The sequence below is a fragment of the Nicotiana attenuata genome, chromosome 6 (genome assembly GCF_001879085.1).
Source record: "Nicotiana attenuata strain UT chromosome 6, NIATTr2, whole genome shotgun sequence".
In the NCBI taxonomy this organism is placed as follows: Eukaryota; Viridiplantae; Streptophyta; class Magnoliopsida; order Solanales; family Solanaceae; genus Nicotiana; species Nicotiana attenuata.
The window spans coordinates 35,813,224-35,828,407 of record NC_031994.1 but is presented as its reverse complement, the minus strand read 5'-3'; the positions used below and the strand labels follow the sequence as shown (position 1 = coordinate 35,828,407).

The following is a 15,184-nucleotide window of genomic DNA, read 5'->3' as shown; positions in this document are numbered from 1 at the left end:
GCTTTTCTTTGCGGCCTCGAGGGACATAGAGAACAACATCTTTGGGAGGCGTTGCCCCAGTTTCAACTTCAACTTTCTTCTCCGATTTTGGAGGGGTGGTTTTGTTCTTTTTCTCCCTTTTTTCTTGCTTTGGAGCAGCTTTTGGTTTCCTTTCCGCATCAGCGATGGCAATGATGGCCTTCAACGCTGGGTCAAATTCCTTGTCCTCACAATCATTCTGATTACTGGCCCGTTGTTGTGGGCCGGCAGTGGGTTGTTGGTCATATTGGGAATATCTTCATCCCTTAGCACTATCTTCCTTTGTTCTATCAAGTTCTCCACGGCTCTCTTCAGAGTCCAGCAATCATCTATGTCATGCCCTTTTGCCCCTGAGTGATAGGCACATCGGGCACCAGCTCTGTAAGCGGGTGATTCTGGGTTTTGCTTGGTTTGAGGAACAGGCTGTAGCAGACCCATTTGAACAAGCTTTGGTAACAGGTTGGATTAGGATTCACCGATTGGTGTAAAATTTGGCCTCTTGGGTGGTTCACGAGGGTGGAAATTGTTTTGTGGAGGCCGGGGGTTGTAGTGGGTTTGGTAAGGAGGCTGGTTTCTAGGAAATGGAGCTTGGTTCCGGTTGGCTTGTTGTTGTGGCCAGACATAAGGTTGAGCGTTCATGACCATGTATGGCTGAGGAGCGTAGGCCAGGTCTTGGTGGGGGTAATAGTGCTGTGGGGTTCTTTCTGAGAAAAGGGACCTGGGAGTACGGTGTTTCCTTGCACCCGACGCTGCCATGGATGTTTCTTCCTTTTTCTTGCCCTTCGCTACTCCTCCAGACCCACCCTAAATGGCTTGGGAGGTAGCTCTGATAGCGGATTGGCTTAGAATTTGACCCGTTTTCAACCCATTTTCAACCATTTCTCCAATCATGATGGCTTCAGCGAATGGTTTACCCATTGCGGACATCATATTTTGGAAGTAGTCAGCTTCTTGATCTTGGAGGAGAACTGTGACCATTTCAACCTCATCCATTGGAGGCTTTACCCTGGAGGCCTACTCAGGCCATTTATCTGCGTATTCTCGGAAACTTTCCGAGGACTTATTCTTCAAGTTTTGTCAATGAGTTCCTATTTGGAGCAATATCAATGTTGTACTGGAACTGCCTGACGAAATCTCTAGCAAGAACATCCCAGATGTGCCAGCGGGATATATCTTGGTCCATGAACCACTCAGACGCGATGCCAACCAGACTTTCTCTGAAATAGGCCATGAGGAGTTCTTCCTTTCCACCGGCTCCTCGCAGCTGGTTGCAATATCTCTTGAGATGAGCAATAGGATCACCGTGACCATGATACTTCTCAAATTTTGGGTTTTAAATCCCAATAGTAGATGCACATGAGGGAACATACATAGATCGACATAGGATACACTCTTCTGTCCACTCAAGCCTTGTATGCTTTAAAGACTCTGTTCTATGCTCTTCATCTTTCTCGCAATCGCTTCTTGCTCAGGAGTTTTGGTGGTCTTTTTTTGCCCCGCTGTGAACTCATACCGGGGTGGTTGGGAGTAAGTATAAGTGGGAAACTGAGGAGGTTCCATTGGGAAGGTGGGTGTTTGGAAAGTGAAAGCTGTTGGGTCAAAATTGGGCCTGGGCAATGCAGGATGTGCCGTGGCCGAGCAAGGGGGAGCGGTAAAGATATTTGAAGCTGCACCGGACATTAACACCTGGGGGCGAACCTCAGAAGGTGTTCCCACGAAATGAGCTAAGATAGTTGGGTGTCCTAGTGGTGTATTTGGGTGACTGATCGGGACAGTGGAGGCACCGCTTGCTCTAGGAAAAAGTTTGGGGAATCCCGGGATTGCGCTTGGTGGCTCTCTTCCATTTGCCCAAGCGTCCCACATTTCCATAACCCGGAGACGCAGGATTCTGTTTTCTTCGGCAGCTGCTGATTCAGAGGTCAGGATGCCTGAGATTGGACTATCATCCATGATGGGAATTGTTGGCAGAGTCATTTCTGAAGATATTTCGATGCTCCCTTTTGATCTCGTAAAGTATGGGTGCGAAGCCAGATTACCACAAAACCAACCACCGTTCTATAAAACCTGGACTGGATGTAACAGCAGCAAACAGTTAATTTGAAACAAATAACAGATAGGTAATCGCATGTTGGGGTATGATGCACCTATACAGTTAAATGTGTTTCTACATGTTTTGCGACGGTTGCATGCGTCATCCCGGCTTTACTTATTCTTCCCTATTTTCTTCTTTCCACTTTCACTCTTCCTTTTCATTTCTCTTTTTTTCTTTTCTTCTCTTGCCCTTTTTCTCTCATTTTTTTTTCATTCATTTTCTTTTCTTGTTGGAGCTATTCACGAAATTATGACCGGATCTGATGAGGATTGCCTACGTATCATGACGTTGCGTGAATCAGATCATTACGTAGTTCAAGAAAAGTAAATGCAAAAAGTAAAGAAATAATTTTTGGGAATTTTTGATTTTTCATTAATAAACTTCTATTACAAAAGATTTCAAACTACTCATTTTCTTGGAATGAAAAACTACAAACAGACTCAAAATAGACCAGAATACATACTCGATAGATGAAAAATCAGGAATACATTAAAGCTTTAACTCCCGGGGCCCGCGGGGCATCATTCTGCCTCGCCACGGGCCTATGTGCGAGATCCCCTTGTAGCCGCTCCAAATCACTCATTATCTGGCGGACGAATATCATCACTACAGCGAAGAAGGTGGTTCGGGTCATATCCTCACATGCTTGGCATTTTGCGACAATGTAGTCGGCAATAGCCCTATTCTTTTCTCGAATCCTACCCTTTTCCTGAAGTAGCCGCTCGATTTGCTGATTTCTAGCTTCTAACACCTAAATGTCGTGATGGTTTTGGTTTTGCAGCTGTTGCATTTCTTCCTCCATCTGAGCCATTAGAGCATAACAATGTTCCCTGTCAGCTTTAAAGTCTTTGGCCTGCCTGGCCGCCTCATTCTCAAGGGTAGTTAACTTTCTACTCAGGCTGGTGATTGTCCCTTCATATTTTCTTTTCATTTGCTGCAGCAACTGTGTCCTCTCTTCTGCATTCTTTGCCAATTGGGCCCGGACTTTTGCTAGATTGGCTTCAGATTTTTCTAAATCATCTTGACACTCAAGTGCCTTCTTTTTCAAACTGCATATAAGCCTTTCATCCGCTCGGCTTCTTTTCGGGTTTCTAGCAGCTATTCTCATTTTCTGGATTTGAGCTTTGAGGGCTTCGTTTTCTTGAGTTAGCTTTTTCTTTTCCCCTTCATCTGCGACAGCTTGGATACTTTTGGCAAATTCGAGATCCCTGATTTGTCCTTCCAACTTACCTATTTTGGCCCTGTAGCTTTCTTCTTTTGCCAACCAGCCCCACTGCTCTTGCGAGTCATCAGTGAATTGTTGCACGTGGGCTCTCTTAGCAGGTCTTTGAGGAATCTGGAATCTTTTACCGAACCAAACATTGTACTTGGGGTCCACTTCACCTCTAGCTAGATCTCGCACCATGGTCTTAGGTTCAAGAAATCTACATTCATTCCACACCTGGCGAATTCTTCCCTCCGGAAATACGGCTTTGGGGCCCAATTCAATGACATGTTTACTCAAATCTTCGTCACAGGGGACGGTTTGAAATCTTCGTAATTGGTGCAAAACCCTATGGGGAGCATACAGCTGGATGCTCCGGATGCCCATCAGGAGGAGAAAACACACTTTGGCTGACATGTACATTGCTTCAGTGACGGGAAGCCATCCAAACGCCCATTCAATTTTATTGGCAGTCAAAGAGCTCAAGCATGCAAACCAAGCTTCAGTACCCTCAGGGAATTCAATAGCCACTACTCGGCTATCAAATTCTTCGATGCAACGCAAACCGGTCATACCGTAATTCATATACCCAACACGGCGGCAGAGGTGCTCCTGTATCCACAATTGTAGTAGCAGATTGCAGCCTTGGAAGAACTTTGCCCCTTCTCGACAGATAGTCAAATCTCGGTAAATTTCAGATAAGATGAGGGGAACCACAGTGCCATTAGCTTTCTTGATTGCGACGTCAACCATTCCTGCGAGACCTACTTCTATATTACCATCTTCTCGCGGGCAGATTACAATACCCAAGAATGCCACTATTAAAGCCAAACCCTTCCTTGCCTCCCATTTGTCTTTATTTCCGGCATGGGTCAGACCAGTGTTTGGCGCTTCAAAACCCCGGGGGTTACCATAGCGTTTATACAAGAACTGGAAAGTGGAATACCCTTCAGATAAATTTCCATCCTGAATATCCCGACTAATACTCAGCAGATCCAGAAATTTGTGGGGAGATACCGGTCTTGGTGACACTGGGTATCGACTTCTAAGGTTCCCGTTAAGGCCAGCATAACCCGCAATTTCCTCTAGGGTGGGTGTAAGCTCAAAGTCAGAAAAGCGGAACACATTGCGAGCTGGATCCCAAAAAGGTATTAAAGCTTCGATCACACCCAGCCTTAGCTTGACATTCAACAGTCCAACGAGACCTCCCAGAACCTTTACCACAGTTTCTTTGCTGCCTTTTCCTAGATCATTCCACCACATGTGGAGCTGTAAGGGGATCTCTTTAAGGGCTGTAAAGGGTTCAATTTCATTTGTGCTCATCCTGCACATTTATTAAAGTGATTTAATAACTCATTTTGACTCAAAAAGAGTAACACCATTTTTCAAAATTTTAAAATAAAACCCAGTTTTGCAAATACGGTCTTTCAGCACTTCGGGGAAGAAGATTTTAAGGCTNAACACGCCTTCCGGCTTCCCGTTTTGGGACATTCGGCTATTTTTGACAAGAATGGCATCACCTTATAAAAATAAATTTTTTTGTCCTTTTTGGGCTATTTTTGCAAAAAAGGAAGTTGGACCCGATGGGGTTTGCCTACGTATCCCACATTCGGTGAGAATCAAACTGGCGTAGTTCGGGCAGATTTGACAAAAATAAAAACCAACTATTTTTCAAACAGAAAATTGTTGTCAGAATTTTGGCAGAGTTTCAGTATATTTTGGACACTGATTTTTTTTCAAAACAAGTGGTTATATCTCTGAGTCCTCACGCTGCTATTTTCTTTTCCCAATTTTCTTTTATCCACAATCCAGTCAACATGCGAATCCGAAGCAAATAAATGCACAAGTAGCAAGTAGGATGCATCAGGATGGTCTTTTCATTTCAGGTACACCTGTCCTAGACAGACCTAACCCCTGTGTTGAGTCTCCTAAGTCAAATGCACGTGATTCAAACAAATGTTCCTACTAGGGATCCGGCATGAGGCTTTGTTATACTAGGTTTAAAACCTGGGTTATTGTTCTAAACCTGGCTTACCCGAGTGGACAACTCGAGTCGAGGGGGGGAGCGTACCGGGAATACAGAAGCTTCACCGGCTTTGCAACTTGTCCGAACCTCGTTCTAAAATGGAATAAGGCTCTAGACAGAAGAGAAGTCACACGAAGTGCACCCTTCTCCATGATTTAGAAGACTCAGAGAGAGGAAGGGTTTCGTAGCAGTTTATATACAATTCACAGAATATCAAAGCGGTAAAAGCATTTAGCACATTAGGCTTAAATATGTAGGAAAATCAGATAATAAATAAAGCCAATCATAACAGCTATTCTAAGCTTGAATTCTTAAACCCTGAACCGAAGTTCTGGGTTTGGATCCCCAGTAGAGTCGCCAGAGCTGTCACACCTCCTTTTTACACACCCGAGGGTAGTATAAGGGAGTTTTTCCAATTTAAGTGACATTATTCGAAATGGGATTATTTATTCAATTCAGAGTCGCCACTTGGGATAGCTTGTTGGTGTCCCAAGTCAGCGATTTTATTTTAAATCCCAAATCGAGGAAAATTCGACTTTCCTTTTTAAGTCTGCGAACCAGAAATTCTGAATAAGGAATTTTGTTAACCCGAGGGAAGATGTTAAGCACCCCCTGGATTCCGTGGTTCTAGCACGGTCGCTTAAACTATTGCAATTGACCTATTATCTGATTTTAATACATGTTTTAGTCTGTGGTATAATTTAAATTATTAAACCGCTTTTAATTAATTTTATGGAAGATTTAACGTCGTCTAAAACATGTCTTTGGAACGCGTCACATGAAATGCACCCGCAAACTGAAACACATTTTATTCAACGTTATTAAGATTTGGATTTGGGTGACATGAAATGCACACCCGAGTTGAGGAAGGTAATATTATTAAAATAACGCGCCTAAAGCAACTACGCGTTGTTAACTTTGCGAGGGCCATGCAAATTTTCTAAATGGCACGACTCGAATTCTAAGGATTTTAAAATTAATTAAACAAGGGCCACGCATTTGATATTTTATTTGGCGCGGCGCACCTCAATTCCAATTTTAAAAGGATCTTGGACTAAATTTTGGGAGGGCCATAAACTATGTCTTATCTAATATAGCTCACCTCCCAATTATTTAAAGGGACTAATTAGCTAAACGCTAAATGCAATTAAAGGTTTCGCTCAAACTAACTAAAGGCTTACATGAGGAAGAACTAATTATTTTAAACAAAAGGGGGGCTCGACCTGGCACAAACAAACCAATGGCCCAACGAGAAGGAAGTAGCCCGAATCCATTCGAATGTGGCTGTCATGCTTGGGCCCAAGAATGAGCCCAAATTCAGAACCTCGTTGTTTCTGAGTGAAAGACTTAGTATCAAGTCCCCACAATGCACAAGTAACGCCTGAGGTGACAAATAATCTGACGCAAATTCAGAAGGACAAACATTGAGAACAATACATGTGCAAATAACCTTTGGAATCATTTTTTACTTATCAATGGGCAACTATATGTCATTTTAACAATGAAAGCAATACAGATTTGAAAGCAATTGAAAGTCCAATTTTAGTAACTAGCTGTAAGCAAACTTTAACTTCCAAATCTCCAAACTAGCTTGAAATACAAATTTGAAGACTTAAATCTCAAACAAATCTCGTATGAATAGAGCCTTATACAGTAAACTAACAACTGGTCATTTTTCAGCCAACTTAAATATAAATCTATATCAGAGACACCAACTGATTTCGACCAAAACCAAACAAAATCCAGGATTCATAACAGATATATATATATATATATACATATGAAGCTTGCAACTACAGTTTTCAAATCCTTCATTAGAACTCTATTAATGAACAAAAATCATTCAAGACACGTGTGAAACCATTGAGCTGAAATGAAGGTCCAAAATATGAATACTAACACCATATCACCTCTACAACATGCTTACTAAAAGTTGATTTAGACAAAGTAATCACATCAATTTAGAAAAAAAACAAATCAGGGAAAACAAAATGGAGTAATTTCTATGCTTCAAATCATCATTTTTAATTCATTCTTCAAGTTTCACTTTACAATTAATAGAGTTACAAGGTCGTGTACCTGGGAATAAAAGAAGACCAAAAGAAGTGAAGAGTCAGTAGCCAGCAACAGCAGCAGACATCAGCAATGTAACAGTAACAGCAACCACAAACCAGACTTCAACAAACGGGACCCAAATGATTCAAAACCAACCCTTAAATCAGCAATGGAACAGTAGAACCCACAATAAAACCCAAACCAGACTCTACAATAACAGAACTCAGACCATTTTTAACCCCAAATGCAAACCATGAACTTTTGATGGTTTGAGCTAATTTATCAGGACCAGAAGAGCAAGAATTTGAGCATAACTTTTAGTAATTTTTCTGAAAAATGCTGGGAATTCAAGGTTGTTTCAGAAATTCTTAAAGAAGAAGCAGCCGTTTTAGTTTTTTTTTTTTCGATTTCTCTCTTTTCAAAATCTGAATTGAGCTCCCCTTAGCAATGCCTTTATAGGCAAGCTACTAGGGCAGCTGAAATGGGCTAAGTTTGCCCTTTAATCCTTCCCAATTTTCATTTTTGCTCAAATGTCCCTAAATTGTTGACTTGCTTGCCGAGCAAGTCTGTTTTTCAGCTTCTAAGAAGCTTCCTCATGCAGTTAATAAAAGATTCCCTACCTAGACTGCCCAAATTACCCTTCAATGACTCTGTTTTTACCCCTGAACCTCAAATGGGTTATGGGTCAAAGACCCAAAGGTTCAGGTTCAAGCGAACGGATCAGATGGACCTAAAGCCCAAACCAAAAGGGGGCAGAAACCCAAACCACTTATAAGCAGAAAAGAGAAATATTTGAATGATTTCAGGATTCGGACTCTAAGCTACAAATAACGATTTTCTCTTCTAAAATACTAAATCGAAATTAGCACTAAGTTAACAATTTACCCATGAACCAATCAGAAAATTTCATAGCCTAAAAATAAAATCAAGGAAAAACAGGGAATATGATTAAAGCTTTAAAAGAAAATTGAAGAGATGAAGCAGAAATAAACAATACAAAAACAAACTATCCTAAAAAGAGGGAACTAAATTCAAAATTGGGTTTATTCAAAACATGCTCGAATATATGGAGGCGGAAGAAAATAACAAAGAAGAGACGAAACAGAAAAAACGAACAAAAAAAAGCGAAAAAGGAAAAATAAACTCACCGATATAGACTAAAAACCAACGGAGACCAAGGACGTGACCAAACTAATATCGATCCCTCGTTCTTTGTCAAGAACAACTGAACGATATTAGTTTCGTCAAGTCCAACCTTCAAAACTCGAAAAGAAACCAAACCCCAAGGTCATGCATGTCAACAGGCTTGAAAAAAAATGATTTCGAACTTTGGAGGTCAAACTCGGATTCAAAATTCGAGGAGTTTGAAGCTGATTCGAGGGTCATGACCATAGGTTAGGGAAGAGGGGGTTGTGGTGACTATGTGTTGTTATTTTGGTGGGGTTTGGGGTGGTGCCGCCACCGGAAACGATTGGGATTTTAGGGCGGCTGGCTAGGGTTTCGAAGATTTGAGGCTCTCCGGATGGATTTGAGGAAAGGTGTTTGTATATTTTGGAAGAGGGGGTCGAGGAGAAGTGGTGGTGTGAAAATGGGCGTGATTGGCCGCCGACCGCCGCCGTGGGCGATTTTCGGCGGGCGGCGGACGCTGGCGTTACATCAGGGTTCTAAGGGGTTGTGAGAGATGAGTGAGGGGGTAGGGGGGCTGTTTGGACAGTTATATACCAAGTGGCCTTCACTTCTGAGCCGTTAGATCAAGTAAACCTCGACGGCCCAGATCACGCCTAAATTAAACGGGGTCGTTTGGATTATGGGTGGACTTGGACCGGGCTTGGTCGGGTTTAAGGGGTATTCAATTGGGCTTGGACAATTTCAATTATCTTGGGCCCAAAAATCTGATCCCTTACTTCAATTCTTTTCCCTTTTCTTTCAATTTATTCAAAATTCTTTTCTTTCTTTTCTTTTTTTTTTCAAAATTAAAATAAAACTAAATTATCCTACCCAATTAAATTAATTAACCCTAAATAATAATTACCACAACTAAATAAATACCAAATTAAAAGAAAACTAGAACAATTTGAAAATAAACAATATAAACGCAAAAATAAGTTATTTTTTGTGATTTTTTTCATTTTTGTAAAACACCAAATTACTAATTAATATAAAATGTAAAATCAAATCCTAAATGCAAATGCAATGTATTTTTGTATTTTTTATGAATTAAACAAAATTAAACATGCACACAAAATGCAAACAGACAAGAAAATTATGCAGTAATTCCTAAAAAAACAAATAATCAAAAGAAAAATCCTAACTTTGGGGATTCTATAGGAGTAATTCATGCGAGGAAAAAATCACGTGCTCACAATGCCAATGAAGCAAGATGAGCTATTCAATGAAACTCGTATTGTAAAGAAGAAGAAAGAGACTGATTCAGAAAGGTGGATCGAGGGTCGAGCCTCGACTATACATGTAAGTTTTTTACTTTAAATTAAGTATTTTGATTTACTTTTATATAAATTTTGAAATACTAATTCAATATAATTTTTCTTATAGGTTCGCTTCACAGCTGATGTGGGGGAATTCATACGCAGTCAGCCACGTAACGAGTCGGGCGAGGCAATCCAACTTTCGGACGAGGATGCTGAAAGAACACTCCTTGAGTACTTTATATACTTTGAACTAGACAATAGAACCGGTTTTCGAATGGGCTTGTAATAAGCATTAACTTAGTTTTGTTAGCTTAATGTGTTAGTTCTATTGAACTTTATACTTTGTTGCTTTTTATTGTTGTTGTTGTTGGCATAAAATGCCTGTTTAGGATATTTGGTAAGCTGGCAGGTGGTGTAGCTGCCAAAACAGGCAGTTTCTGCCAAAAATATACCAAAAAAAGCGACCAACTTTGGTCTCAAGTTGGTCGCTTTTCACTTTAAAAAAAATAATTTTCTGGGCAATAGCGACCAGCCTTGGTCGCTATGTAGCCCAGATTTCTCAAAAGAGACCAACCTTGGTCGCTATTCCATTTAAAAGAACTTTTTGGAAATATGGCGACCAAAGTTGGTCGCTTATAATTAAAAAAAAAAATTAATTCTTGCAGTTGGCGACCAATTGTGGTCGCTTATTTTAAAAAAATTTATAAAAATTAATAATAAAGCGACCAACTTTGGTCTCTATTTTCCAGATTTTAAAATATAATATTTTCTTTACAGACCAAAGTTGGTCGCTTTTTTATGATTAATAATAAATAAAAATAAAACGTAATTTACATGTGGAGACCAACTTTGGTCGCAAAAATTATAATATTAAAATATTTTAGCGACCAAAGGTGGTCGCCATTTACTTTACCCGGAAAATTTGGTCCTTTTACCTTAGAGAGCAAAGTTGGTTGCTAATTAGCGGCCAACTTTGGTCCCTAAGGTAAAGGGACCAGCTTAATATCAACCAGGCCTTTTTAGTCGCTTTTTGGCCAATAAGCGACCAACTTTGGTCGCTTTTCGTGGTCCCTAAAACCCGAATTTCTAGTAGTGTTATCGGTTTGGTTATCGGGTTATGATATTTGTAAACCGATAACCGATAGGCAAAATCGATAATATTCATAACTGAACCGAACCGACCGATGCCCACCCCTAAAGAGGTCCCATATGTATTCCTAAACTATCGATCTTTCGCTTAACTAGTTAAAGTAAGCAGCAAAATATTGTCATTTTAATTTGTCATGTTCTCCAACTTAATAAACTAAATTCTCGTTAAACAGCATTTATATGTCACGTGTAACATTAGTGTACAGGTATAAGAACAAAATCCAAAAAAGAAAAAGAAAAAGAACAATAGAAAACAAAAAAAATTTATATATGAAAATCTAGATCTTTGAGTTCTATTGCATCGTACAGGTAATAAATAGTGAGTAAAAATATCGTTTCCACAAGGATGGAAATAAAAATTGAAAATGGGAATCAATTGAATCCCCATAAGTAGGACACAAAAGAACTCTTTTGATAATATATAAACTTTTGAATCCCGTTGATACAAGGAAATAATCTAATATAATGTAGTGGCAAAAAAGATTTTAAACTTATGTTAGGTCACAAATTTAAATTCGCAGTTTGACATTCTAATACTAATTTATCAAAATGGTTAGTTATTAATTTATACAAGCAGTATTACAGATCTGATGATACAAACAAATTAAAGATGCATGGTTGCGAAACTGAATTAGTTCTTTTAGATTGGTTCTCTATTAATATATAGTACTATTTTCTTGGTAGCATGGGTCATCTGATAATCAAGGTGGACGTATGCTTTTAAAGAAAATTACTGTATATATAAACTTTGGCAATGATTGAAATATAATAAAAATAAAAGAGGGTCTAAAAAATCCAGTAGCCTTTAAATTTAGTTCTATAGGAATTAATTTTGGAAATAATCTTGAAAACTATTATAAATGTATGTGATCCTTAATCTCGAAAAATAGTATTGTAACCGCTAAAGAGTACTAACCACAAATTAAAGATATCTTCTAACTGCCACAACAGTTTTAAGATGAAAGGAAGAGAAAAAGTTTTTGGCAAAGACATAGGAAAAAATGTCGAAGGTGGTGGTTATTTCCACCATAATCACCGCCTTCGTCTTTCTCGTAATACTATTAATCGTCCAATTAAAATTAAATGAGAATGCATATTACACCCCTCGTGGGTTAAGCAGACGATTAGGCCTCAAGACTCGTGACCCAATATTTGATCCCCTTGTTGCCGAATTGGAGCAACGTCGTCAGCCTAAAGGAAATAATAAAGCAGACCAGTCTAGTCGTAGATCGCATAAGAAGGAGGACGATCAATATTTTGACTATGATGGAAAGCTAAAAACTAGCTTAAGATTAATGGTTTTGTTCCCTATTTTGGATGTTGCACCAAAAGATGGTTTCATTGAGTATAAGGAGTTGGAAGCTTGGAATATGCAACAAGCCATTGATCGTTTGCATTATAGAACTCGGAGAGAATTGGAGTTTCGAGACAATAATGGAGATGGAGCTATTTCTTTCTCTGAATATTTGCCTCACTTTACCAATCAAGACATAGGTGATCCTTAAAATTAAAGATGAATTGCATGCATGAATGTATATATTCTAGACCTTATTTCCGTTTGGAATTTCCTCTGATCAATCAAATTTGGTCATCTTTAATTTAATTTACAGAGAAAAATGAAACCGGCCATGGAGAAGCAGGATGGTGGATGGAACAATTCAGAAATGCTGATGTTGATCGAAATGGGACTCTAAACTTATATGAATTCAGAGAGTAATACCATTAATTCTTTAACTCCTTTTTTTCTTTTTCTTGTTGTTGTGCGCGCGCAAATCACGTACTTTTAACCTTTGTTGTGTCATAAAGTTCTATAAAGGATGTGGTGGATGAGACTGCTATTCCCTTAACCGGAGGTCTCGGGTACGAGCCCTGGGTATGGAAAAATCTTTGGTAGGGAGCACTTCCCCCGAATGGGGCCCTACGCGGCGCGAATCCGAATTAGTCGGGCTCCAATGCGAGTACCGGACACCGGATGGGAAACCAAAAAAAAAGTTGTATAGATTCCTAATAATGGAATTAATCCTTTGCAGTTTTTTGCACCCTGAAGAAAGTAGGAACGAAAATATACAGAGGTGGTTGTTGCGAGAAAAGATCAGGTTAGAACCCTGCAATCTTCATTAATTATATTTTAGGTCGTGCTTAAAATATTTCATTATATTGTTAATGCATAACACTTATTTTTATGAGTATTTTTCTTTACACTTAACAATATAATTACTTTATGTTAACAGGCAGATGGACGTAAACAGGGATCATAAGCTAAATCGATTGGAATTTAGTAACGGTGCTTACAACATCTATAAGACTTACCTGGAATATGAATCTCGAGGAACCAATATTCCAACACCACTAGAAGCATTCGCCAAACTAGACGTCGATGGTGACAAGTAATTAATTATTCTTACTTCGTCTCACTTAGCTTGTTTCAATATTTGATATATATGTGTTTAGCAAATATTAATTAATCTTTTTTTGCTGGAAAAATACTGATTTTGCTAGATTTCTGAGAGAGGAAGAATTGAAACCAATTCTGCACTACTTGTGCCCTGGAGAACTCTCCTACGCTAAAGTCTACACCACATATTTGATTCGAGAGGCAAGTCTACAATTGTTCTAATATTGTTACTCTCATAAACTGTTTCTATATTCTAACTTACTAATAGTCTAATGTGTATTGCCTTTGGAGATATTGTTACAATAATGTTTACATAGCAATGTGAAATTAATAATGTGTCAATTTGATTGTTAATTTTGTAAAGAGTTGCATTTTTTTAAAGATCTTACAACATTATATCCAAAAACAACTGTTCCTCAAAAACTATTTCCAAAAGTTATCATCCAAATTCAAATTATTTTCCAGTATAATTTTTTTTAAAAGCTATCCAGATTAAATTAATGCTTAGTGTGTGTGTGTGTATATATATATATATAGACATACACATACACAATAATATTATGCATTATATAATTTAACACATTTCTTTTGCTATGTAGGCTGATGATAACCAAGATGGTAAATTAACATTGGATGAAATACTCAATCATGAAAGTATTTTCTACAGTACCATCTATGACAATGGTAGGAATGAAGATCTTTCCCACGACGAACTTTAAATTGTGGTATGTCACTCAATATGCCATGGGATCAATGATGTTTTGTACGTAGCACATGCATAGGTCGATGACGTAACAAAAACCAAGATAGGGCTTTTCTTTTCCTTTCTTCTCTTAGGCTTTCTATTCCTTGTCATAATTAATAATCATCCACAAGAACCTCTTTGCATTTTGATTTTGACTAACACTCCACTCTCTTGTACCTAATTAAATGATACTACTTCCATCTTTTCTTTTCTTACTTAATGTGTTGCATTATATGTATAAATTCTACATAATAGACCTAGAAATTTAATTTGATAATTTTCTTATTTGAGTTACTTTGTGCATCTAAAACTCATATATGCAATTGTTATAAAACTATCTAATCAACCAACGAGAAGTTAGAAATATTTAACTTATTTGTTTAATTAACCTGATCATCATCATCGGGGAAATCACCAATATTAATGACAATTTTTTGTGAAATATTCAAGCGTGAAAAGCTTCATTCCAATCTTCAGCTGATAATTTGGAGCTCTGATATATATTAGTATTTTTAGTACGAATGCAGTATCATTGTATCAATGTTGTGGCTGAGGTGAGGGATCAATTTAATTCGCAGAGGCAGTTTATTTCAACTCGATCAAATCGATGAGCTCAAGTCAGCTGATCATAGTTCAAAAAGTAATTGGAGAAGTTAGTAGCCCTGCAGTTCGTTGAATACAAAAAATTTTGTTACAACTACTTTACCCATTAGCAATAGCTAATAGTGATAAAGTGAGGCATGTACATGCTAGTTTTTTTTGTATGTAAGTACATTTTACATGTACCTCGATGAAATATAAGAATACCTGAGTAAAAATCTTCTCTACCTCTTTTTCTTGGTTTAATTTTACACATAGTGAGTAAATTTTAATTAATTTATTGTATTAATAAAGTTACAGTTTTGTCTTAAAGTTATTCAACCATGTGTATGTTAATCGTAAAAATTGCACGGGCGCCCTATTTGGGCGCCCCTCTTTAACCTGTAGCCGCTTTGTCTTTTTGTTTGCATCCGTACCCACTTTTTAAAAAACTTCAGCTTCCCTTTATAACTGAAAAAACTTCAGCTCTAT

At 38.4% G+C, this 15,184-nt stretch overlaps 1 protein-coding gene across 2 annotated transcripts; it reads left to right on the top strand.

Annotated features, from left to right (window-relative positions):
• LOC109228231 (calumenin-A) lies at window positions 11,952–14,946 on the top strand. Of its 2 annotated transcripts, none has more exons than XM_019393389.1 (7): window positions 11,952–12,467; window positions 12,584–12,686; window positions 13,004–13,069; window positions 13,205–13,360; window positions 13,473–13,569; window positions 13,968–14,093; window positions 14,692–14,946. In XM_019393389.1, the coding sequence occupies exons 1-6, from the start codon at window positions 11,975–11,977 to the stop codon at window positions 14,085–14,087; spliced, it is 1,035 nt and encodes a 344-aa protein (XP_019248934.1). In that variant the 5' UTR covers window positions 11,952–11,974; the 3' UTR covers window positions 14,088–14,093; window positions 14,692–14,946. The 2 variants fall into 2 exon arrangements, with proteins under 2 accessions (XP_019248934.1, XP_019248933.1); XM_019393388.1 differs by having other exon boundaries at window positions 14,630–14,946.

Bases quoted from the DNA above. Each gene is read 5' to 3' on its own strand.
- LOC109228231 (XM_019393389.1), top strand. From the start codon at position 11,975: ATGTCGAAGGTGGTGGTTATTTCCACCATAATCACCGCCTTCGTCTTT. The intron at 13,070-13,204 runs GTTAGAACCCTG...TTATGTTAACAG, and splicing joins TTGTTGCGAGAAAAGATCAG to GCAGATGGACGTAAACAGGG. The intron at 13,570-13,967 runs GCAAGTCTACAA...TTTGCTATGTAG, and splicing joins CCACATATTTGATTCGAGAG to GCTGATGATAACCAAGATGG.